The sequence below is a fragment of the Fulmarus glacialis genome, unplaced genomic scaffold (assembly GCF_000690835.1).
Source record: "Fulmarus glacialis isolate BGI_N327 unplaced genomic scaffold, ASM69083v1 scaffold27414, whole genome shotgun sequence".
Lineage (NCBI taxonomy): Eukaryota > Metazoa > Chordata > Aves > Procellariiformes > Procellariidae > Fulmarus > Fulmarus glacialis.
Genome location: NW_009209109.1, coordinates 5,163 through 15,713, shown reverse-complemented (window position 1 = coordinate 15,713; position 10,551 = coordinate 5,163). Strand labels below are relative to the sequence as shown.

At 41.5% G+C, this 10,551-nt stretch overlaps 1 protein-coding gene across 1 annotated transcript in view; it reads right to left on the bottom strand.

Annotated features, from left to right (window-relative positions):
- Window positions 1-1,183, bottom strand: part of LOC104076035 (protocadherin-15-like) — a gene marked incomplete at both ends in the record, with an annotated part of 4,661 nt that extends 3,478 nt beyond the window's left edge. Inside the window, one exon of the mRNA XM_009576733.1 lies at window positions 1,023-1,183. Coding sequence (XP_009575028.1) covers window positions 1,023-1,183 — 161 coding nt within the window. The remainder of the gene's footprint in view (window positions 1-1,022) is intronic.
- Window positions 1,184-10,551: the final 9,368 nt, after the last annotated feature.

Sequence of the window (10,551 nt, the reverse complement as noted above, 5' to 3'; positions counted from 1 at the left end):
GCCGACTCTGCGCCGACTCTGGCAGTCTTTTGCCACCACGTCCCTTCTGCCATGTTTTGTGCTGCATACCTTTGCTTCACATATGAAAACAGTTTGTGAATTAAAACCAAATTAAGAACAGCTGAATTCAATTAGCTCTTTTAAACTAAAAATGGAAATGAAAAATTTGCATGTTGTTTCTGGTACTTATGAATATATCTCAAAACACATGGAGAAGACAAATTAATCAATCAAGCTAATACAAAACAAACTTGCATGCACTCCAAGGAGAACTCCTGATCTTTAAAGTACCCTTTCCATGTTGATTACAGTCACTTTTGAGTCAATTTTCCTTTCAGTTTCTGATGAACTGCAGCAATGCTGTAACACTGTGAGAAAACATCTCTATTTTTAAAGTGTTTCTCTTCAATGAGATTAGCATAGATGAGAACACTCCTATTTATTTTGTGCTTTTAGTCTTTCTTTTTATAAAAATCAAACTTAGCCTGACAATATTACTTTAATGAAGGAACGACCATACCATACAAATTTTATGCTGCCTTAAAAAAAGAATCTAAACTAGCAAATTCTCAATTGAGTATGTCAAGCTTTATAAGTGAATCGTAATATTCGCAATTCCTTTGCTCTCTCTCACATCTCGTAAGTCAATGTACACAGCTAGAGCAGGCTTTTAGTAAGCGTCACGGGACACGGGGTGAGCAGCACTTCTCCTTCCAGACAAAAGCAGCAAACGAGAGTAAAACTGTTTTTAACTCAGTAAACACATCTATTTGTTCAGTCTTTATTGTTGTGTTTGTCCACATATTTCTGTCGTGCAGAAATGGTCAAGTTTCTGCATGCTCCCAGTAAGTCCTAATAAAGAATCAAATTAACTCTGTTCACATCCATCTGGGGACAAAAGATAGATGCAGCTATTACATTCTAGCAGGTCTGGTGTTTACCGTCTTTCTATGAGCATACACAGATTCAGAAATTAATGTCTACGGGGAGAAAAGAAAACAAACGGCAAACCCCAAACTTACATCTCTGTCCAGAATTCGGCCAGTGCTATTTAGGTATAACCTCTGGCTGATAGGATCGAGGATCACCCAGTAATCTACGTTGTCCTTTAAGGAGAGTTCAATGCTGGGGTCTGGCCCTCCTGCGGTCCCTTTGATCAGCATATTGTCAACCAGGATAGTGCCTGCAAGAACAATAAACACACAAGGGAGAAATTTATATCTGCATCTACATTTTCATAACGACTGCAGCACTAAAAATACCGTTTCCTAACTAGGGTTTCTGGTAGTTTGTATTTGCGTGATGTTTAAAAAGTCTGAACCTTATTATCCGTGATGAAAAACTGCCTCTGACACTGAAGCTATTTCAGACAATACTAGAAGCAGCGCTTGCAATGCACAATAATTTACGTTGACAATGAGACCCCTCATATACAGATATGTATTTAACATTATGAGTTTCTTCTCCATTGAGTAATCATCACCCAATCTCACCTCAAAGAAACAAAAGCACTGAAATAACAACTAAAACTGGAATAAATTTTCTACAACAAAAGTGACACATCAAGGTGAGGGGAAAAAAAGAACAGTTACATAAAGCTCTCCAGGAAAAAAAGAGGTTTTATACCTTGAGTTGCTCTGCGTAACTGCATAAATTGCAGCATAAAGAAATGAAAACTACATCTACCAAGACAAAGGTAGTACTCAATTAGGACCAGCCATCTATTCAACATACATAACATGCTTTTTTTTCTTTTCTTGTCCCATCCCGTCAGTTAAAAGTCTTGCCTAACACCTCTATTAGTCAGTTCACAGTACTCACAATGTACGTAATTCCCCGTGTAAAACACTCCAACTCACTTTCCAAATGTCAAGCATTACTAACTACCCTACACATTGCACTCCGGTGCCTCAGATCTGCATGCACTGTATTTATAAACGCTTCTCTAAGATTTCGTTTTTCTGAAAAAGTAACACTACCCAGTTTTCTTCACACTGAAATATTAAAAGAAATGATCTTTGTTTAAGTTTACCGACAGTTATGAAGAAAATCTGTGAACATCACTAGCTGCAGAGTATTTAAATTAGTTAAAAATATTTATCACATAACCTCCTGTATTAAGGGCCCAAATAATTTATTCCAAAGTGGACAGTAAAGTTTCTTTACACCTTCACTTTATAGCAACAGCGACTCTGTACAAATATATTCGTCTGGGGGAAGTGGTTCTGAGCTGGGCCAATGCTTCTTCTGGATAAAACTGTAAAACTAATTACTGGTCTTAGCCACAGCAAACTGGTTTACAGTCCTGTTGAGGAAAACACCACAGTAAGGTTTTTCAATCATTTATTTCGAAACTACTTTTTATAACACAATAGAGATAACGGGAAGAAATACTGCCAAACATCTGTAACTTTGCACCAAAGACTGGTTTCAAGTTAGAGGAGCAATACCCTTTTAGCCACATGCAAAACACGGTTGCTACCCACGTGTTTTACGGCTATCAGTGCGATTTCTTGCACAATACCGTCTGTACAATTACACTCTGACCCAGTAGCTTGAACTGGCATACAAACTTTTGGGAGACCGCCACTAGTTTTAATGTAAAGAGGATTTCACCAGGAAAAACTGATTACCAACCCTGTGACAGTTCAAAGCGTTTATGTCTACTCTAGTCACCGATTTCTCTAAAATCCATAGAATCCACCAGCTTCTGTGTATTGCCCTCATTATTGGGCCTCAATGATGATGTAAAGAAAGGTCAGCAATCCAAATGTGAGGTCACCTGAACAAAAGGTGCCCCAAGAAAAGCCTCCCTGAAAAAACAAAACTAAAGATAACAAACACCACAATCACCCTATCAGCTTCAGTCATTTTAATTTCTTCCAGTCTTCTTGTTCAGACCTGAAGGCGAAGTCTAAGTTCTGGCTCTATCTTCACCAGCACTAATCCCAATAGAAGGCTCTACACCTCCATTTGAACAACTCTCAGGGGAAACAAGATCTGCAGTTTCCACCTGTAAATGGCACAGCAGTAGGCATTTCAGCAAGGGCCACCTGCACATAGCAAATCTGTAAGGTGGTGCTTATAGAAAATATTACATGTACAAATTCTTGCTGGGAAAAGGTGGAGCTTAAGGGATGGAAGAATTGGGGCAGCTGAAGTAACCAGACGACACGGAAAAGGGAATAGGAGAGGGTTGTGAAAGCAGTGGAAAAATATACTGCAACAGACGATTAGGAAATAGGGGAAAGAAAAAGCAGCAACAGCTTCTGCCTTTCCTCCCATGTTGAAGTCTAACGAGTCCGTGAGGAGCAAAGGGGCATCACAGCACAAGTCACCAGGACGCAGAGCCACCACATCTGCCCACCAACACAACACTTTCAAATGCTTAAGCATATGACATATAGAGAGGGTTTATTTCTCTCCTCAGAAAATTAAGTGTTTAAAAAAAAAAAAAAAAAAGAAAAAGATTTTCCTATAATGAAAACTAGTCCCTGGTTTCTACAAAACTCAAGATTATGAATATAAACCAACACTAGAAGGTCCTGATTGAAGTGACGGCAGCAAAGAGAAATTACTTTCAGACTTCACAGTTGCACTGCCTGTAGAGAAACCCAGCGTATGCAACGCTAAAGGAATTAGGCAGATAATCGTGGCAGAGCTCTGACTGCTAATAAAATAGTCTGCAGGGCTGCGCCCCTGGGGAGGTAGCGATTACCCTTCCATGAACTGCATCCAAGTAATGAGAGGAAAAAATACATACCTCAAAGGCACGTACAAATTCCTCACGGGACAGTGTGCATTTGGAAGTGGCAAGACACAAGGGCCTTACTACCAGAAGCACTTTCCACATGTTAAGGATCGTGCTCCGGTTTAGTTACAGGCAAAAAAAGAAGTATAATTTTACACTGCAACGTCTACATAAAGAGGAAAGTGCCACAAAACAAGTCAACAGTGGTTGTAACAGTGTCGTTACGGTGGCATACACCAAATATTTTACTACCTGGCATTTGCAGGCAGCTGTGGTTCAGTACAGGCTACGTACACCACGGTTTGCTGCTCTTTGTCCAAGGAGGCTTCGTCCTCCCTTGCCTAGTTTCTAGAAGATTGACTTCTGTGGAACAGCCTTCTGCAAGAGCTAAAGAGCTCAAACAACTTTAATTTTTAACGAACCTGAGAATAAATGATTGTAATTACATACTTTAAAAAAATATTTAATCAATTTAAAATCTTGACGTGATGACGAATTTTGTAGTCTCTAGTAAACCACTGCTACTTAACTGACCTCGCTGCTTTGAATTCTGCATCTCTTTCGACTTTCCTCTGTTGCACTCTATAATAGCTATCTGCTTGATTTAACAAAGCACTTCTATTTGGTTTGTTTTGATACCGTGACTCTTTTGTTCTTAAAAATGGACTGGTTTTTCTTCAGATATTCATGAGGCACTTGTACTCTGTCTTTGCAAATAAGCCTTTTAATAGCCATCCTTAAAGTATTGTTGTTCTAATTTACCAAGAATCTGACATTGTGGGTCCTTTTTTTTTTCCCCTTTAGATATCTATCATTTTGTTCCTTACCTTCTGCCTCTGTCCTTGGCCTAAAATGCCAGGGAGGCAACCTACGAACAATAAATCTGAATACACACAGTTCGACGCAACTGCATCAACAGTTTGTCCATTAACTCTCCATACACGTGAGCACAAAAGCAAACACATCCCTCGATATTTGCCACGCACTAATACAATAAATTTAGACAATTTGCTTTCGTAATGTTTTGCACAAACAGAAGCTCCAATAATACTCCAGCTGAAGTGAAATCTTTTACCTTGTTCTGAAAGTTACACACCACCTCCTGCAATTATATTGCAAGTTCAATTTTACAGTATTGGGGGGGATGAGGCGTTGGTCAAAGTCTGCTGAGGGCACCTGAAGAGGATGCTGCCGCTCATGGTGAGGAGAGAGGCGGTCCATGTAGATGCATGTTTCGTGCATCCAACTTCTGGGAAGTTACACTCGGACGCTCAAATTTTCAATAGCATTTCAGCACTATTCCTTGCACTTCTGTCCTGTGTTCACGTCATTGAAAAGGAGACCTGGGACTAGAATTAGTGATATTTTTCCTGGCTAATTAAAAAAAAAAAAGACTGATGTGAAAGTTAAGATTGCACATCAACATGAGCAGATTTTAAGAACAGCTTTTCATCGTGTTTGGAGAACATGATTTGGCTGCTTTTCCACCTTCACTGAAGCCTGATGATGACCGAGATGTCTTGCAGAAAGACCTTACAAGATTTTCAAGGGATTAGTACAGAATAAGCCTCAAGGAATCAAAGTCAAGCAAATTGTTGGCTAAAAAACAACAAAAAAGCCAGAAACCAACAGACTGTACAAGAGAGGAAAGATCTATTATTTTCAGGTGTAATATTATTTTTCTGAGAGTAATGACATTTACTCAGAAACCTTATCTGAGCTTTTTGGGAATTATTCAGCAAGCAGCTACAAAACGAGACAAAAACAATAAAAATTGTAAAGCGCTGTAAACATTATAGCAATAGTTCTACACTAGACTATTCCTTTGTGAGAAATCCAGAAGCTGAAAATCTTCATTAGACTGAAATAATAGGGAAGGAGTTTGTTTTTACAGATCGGTCTCCGCAGAAGGTGATCTTTCCATGGGAAGGGCATTACGAGGGACTCAGGTGCAAAAGCCATGAAATACAGAATTTGCAGTTTATGCTCTACTAAAGACAGCAGACCTGCAGTGCTCAGTGAGGACTCGCTTATTAAATGATTTAACACATCTTGGGATTATTTTAGTTGAATGTTTCAGCAGAGCCCTTTTTTAAGGAGTCAGTGAATTACGGTTGGTCTGGGAATAACCCTTACGCCGGCACATGAATCAGAAAACAGGATCTAGTAGAATGAAACCCACAGCACTGTACTTTTAGGAGTTAAAAGGCGTTCGCATCAGTTGTCTAAATGCAAGGATTACAAAACAAGGGGGTTGTTTACTTCCACCAGTAATATTTCAAATTTAAAAGTTAAACTCACAGCTGGAGGAAAGTATCATATTCTTCCTACCTGAGGCAATAACTAAAAAGACAAAAGGGAGCCAGGAGCGGGTTTCTCTTTCTGCAGTGGCTGAGCTCAAGGCACGTGGAGCACGTCCCACCTCCCCAGTGACACTACCAAAGGGTTGCACCAGGCAAAGGCTCAACTTCGTGCCCGACAGTGGGACCAAGGACTTCACACATCAGGGATGGTCAGTCCCAGTGACGTTGAAGAGATATACCTAACTGCGAGCGATTAAGCTGTATTTCTGCAGAAATACAAAATCCAAATTGGACAGACCTTACCCTCAGCAAGGCTCTTGTAAACATCAACAGCGTGTAGCCTTCCACCCGCTCCGTTCTAGATGGGCTGTGTTCAGCTTCAGCTGTGTTCACCGCAGAAAATTGTGAGAGATCCCAGAAGCACCTGAGCGCTCACCAGCTACAGGGCTGAAGCCCAAGCCCAAAGGGAAGTGTGTCTGAAGCCAATGCAGAAGTATAATAGCCCCCCCAAAGTTTTCATCTTCCAAATGTACTTATCCTTCCTTTGAAAACAGTCTAAAACTTGTTATTCTTATTTTCCAAGTTGATGAAAAGATAAAACCACCTGCAACAGCATGGTTAACTTCCAAATTACTGCCAAATTACTTCAGCAGCTACTTCAGCTGTGATATACAAAAAGGCTAAAGATAATAAAAAATCACATTCTGCTGTTCACACAGAACATATTTTTCATTTCAGCATATTAATCAAGTCTGTGTAACAAGTCCAAATAACATGTCAGGGAACTTACATTAAACATATATGGTGTTTGCTACCCTGGAACACCAACTATGAATTTTTCATGGCACCCATCTGGAAGAAGTGACTTTAGGAAGGAATGAGGTATCTGACGCACTGTACCCACAGAGGCGCGGTACATTACATGAGCAACACGACATATTACTTATTCACTTATGGGAAAGAAGGTAAATTTCCAAAAGACAAGTGAAAAGAAAAATTGGTACTTTAAAGGCATATATATCCATACACTGAGCTGCAGTAAGGGCAAGTACCAATAGCTGTCAATAGATGGAAGGAAACTCATCTCTTCTGCACTCTAAAGCATTGGGGGTTTTTCACGCCTAGTCTGTTAAAAAATGAAAACCAACCAAGCAAGGATAGTGAGAACAGGGAGCCTAAAGAAATGAGAAACTCCTGCTTCGTAAAGAGCCACTGAAGCCAGCCCCTCTGGACAGCCGCCGGCTGGCAAGCTCAGAGTTGGTGGTGGTGACGGTGGGCGGCAGCTGGGCTGATGTCCAGGTGGGGACAGGCACTGGAGCTGGGAAACCCAGTGTCAGGCAGACCAAGCGGTTGTAAACCTTCTGCCGAAGGGCGAACAACGTTCCCATCGGTGCCTCTGCACTTGCGTCTTCTGTTGGTCAAGTTGAAGAAACCAAAGCAGGCAGAGGGAGGTCAGAGATTCAGGAAGGTCTCCAATGTGCCAGTCCCACCTCTGTCTGCTCGGGACCATTAAGAACGTGCTGCAGCACCCGAGTTCCACCTCCACACACCTGACAGGTTCTCCTCCACTCGGTGACTCCCGAGCAACATTTACAAGCGTGCAATGCGCCAGGTTTCCTTCAGACAAACCAAATGCACATTAAAAAAAACCCCTTTATTCTCTGTACTGCTCTCCTCTGCCTGCCACTGATTGTAAAGCAATTTGAAAATGGGGATTATTTTCTTATAGAAAGGCATTGGATGGATCAGTTGAAATGGTAGTTGCTTTTTTTGATATTCTACAGAGTTTTCATAGTTAAACCTGGATCATAAACTTATTTTTCTACATTTGAAGGTGTATGTCTATAGTATAGGATGGATTAAATAGCAATAAATTAGAAGTCAATGGAAAATGAAAATCTTATTGCAGAAGTAAACTCTCAAAATTATCATGAACTTACTTAGACCCCTGCTGCAGGTTCATACACAAAAATAGGATAATTCTACAAAGCCATCTCCTGGATTACATATTTCCTATTCTCCGTCCTCACATCATCAGTAGGGATCTCTGAGAAGTTTCCAAGGTTGTTTCAAGATTGTTTTCCTGCCGTCCTGGCCCATCTTCTCCCGTCGTGCTCCACGTGCAGCCACAGCCTCCAAGCAATTCCAGAGCATAGCTAAAACCAGCCTGTTATTTCGGCCAAACTAGGAGTTTGACAAGTTCACGTTTAAGGTTTTTATTCCTAATCCTCCCACATGGACCTTACGCCTTCCCACCTTGAGCCACTGTAAGAATTTGTGTACTATAGGGAAAAGGTCTGTCCTTAAGACATTGCACAGTACCAGTCTGGGTTCGTTGTGAGTGAAGGTCACCCATTTTCTTGTTTTAGTGCGTCCCAGCCAGCATGAAGACAGAGACCTAGCACTAACGACTCCTGCTCCAGGCTGACACGACGCAGCAAGATGATGGAAGACATTTTAGAGGCAGCTCCCAATTGGGGAAAGGCAGAAGCGCTGGGATCACCGTCAGTTCAGAGCATACGTATGTCCTGCAGGACGGTCCTTCTTCTCCGCCTTCCCTCCACGTTCACAAAGAATGGGAGCAGAGTCCCACAAAGCTATAGAAGAAGCACCTCAGCACTTCACACGCACGACTCATAGGTGACTTCGAAAAATCTGACCCACAGCATTTACACTCTACATCAAAACATAACAAATAAGGATGAAAAGAAACCAGAAGAAGAAAGCAAGATGGTCAAATGCTAACTACTAAATTCACTAAATATTCAGTACTTGCGTTCCTGGGTGTACAAACCTAGATTAATGTTTTTGCTAATTTCTTCCTTTTAAGAGGATGAGCAAGAGGTGAACAGACAAAACGTGACTGTGGAAAGACAGAGATGGATGCCCAGGAGAAAGCAGAGGGCAAAGAGGAAGCAGCAAAGCAGCCAGTTTGGGTCACAGAGCAGCACTGCGAGGAACCGAGATTTAAAAAAGCCAGAGGACAGAGCAGGGATACAGGAAAAAAGAATTCAGGCTGTGGAGACTATACTGTCCTAACACAAATACCGCTAAGGACTGGGGAGGCAAGAGGTCTAGCTGGGGACAAAGCTTCCAAACTGCAAGTTTACTCTAAGTCCCAGGTCATACGTTATTCTGCAAAGCCCCATCCTGTAAAATTACGACAGCAAAGGAGCATCTCGGACAAAAACAAGGACCCCATCCTTGCTCGCACAGTTACGAGAAAAAACTGAAAACAATGAATACTAAAGGCTTAAAACAGGAAGGCATAAAAACAGTTTTTCAGAAATCCTTTTTCAAAAACAACTTTTTCTTCTTAATGCTGGGGGTTGCAGCAGCAGGATAATTGCTTGGTTCACAGAAGGGTCCTCTTGTTCCTCCTTTAATGTTTCACTGGGGGAAGGTCACCACCAGGCCCCATGCTGAGGCCACTGACGTTGCTCTTGCATTCTCCTTCTGCAAGTGTTTCTGACAGAAAGCCTCCCGGTGCTGAGAAATATAAATTAAGTAGGTAAAGCATACCAGTGTCCAAGGACTGACTCAAGTTTGTTGATTTTTAACATACCATTATTTTATTTCTCCATGCTTCAACAGAACCCAGTACTTCTACAGAAAGATTAACTCTACTTGTTGGATCTCAACAGACTACATTTCTCCACTGTACTGCGACCGACTACATAGAGCAAAATCCAGAGTCCTACTCCCAATTATTACAGCAACAATCTAAGTAAATTGGAAGGAGATGTAGCTCCCTCCCGAGAGTACTGGAGCCATGCCTATACCGGCTGCTTCCTCCCCCCTCCTCCAGCAGCCACATTTGTGAGACCTGAAACCAAAATGTTAGCAGAAGAACCCTTTATGTAGGGCCTTTCCAACATTTCATTTCTCTTTCCGTGCCCAGCTCACGAGGCTTTGCTGCGTCTGCCCACCCACGCCACCGGCAGCGGCACACCTCCATCACCCCCTTCCCTCCAAAGCTTTCTGCTTCCCACGTTTTGCCCTCCCTTTCACTCAGCACTGGGGTCAGGAACCAACGTCATTGAACGGAGCCTCTGAACAGCACTACATTTAGCAGTATTTTTGCAACGTGGGACCACAGGAATGTCTTTATTGGATCAGACTACGGTCTGCAAAGTCCTTTACTAGATGTCCGACAATATTCTGCACTGCAAGCAGCAAAGCAAACCAAGTCTGAAGGAGACAGGCGAGAGAACTGAATGTCTTTCCCCTACAGGGGATCATTTTTTCTCTTTCAGTCTTCAAAAACTCCTTCTGGGAAGATTTTGTATTTTCCTTAACATTTGTGATCTCTTTTGAACCCATTCTAACTCTGAATGGTACAGAAGGCAAATGCAATCACTCTCATCAAAACACATCTAAAGGTTTACACTGAATTGCTTTAAAAATTCAACCCTTATAAATCATCATTTACAAAGGATTGCTTTTAAGATGGAAAAATTTCAGTCATACTTTGTCAGATTCCTTTTTTTTTAAACA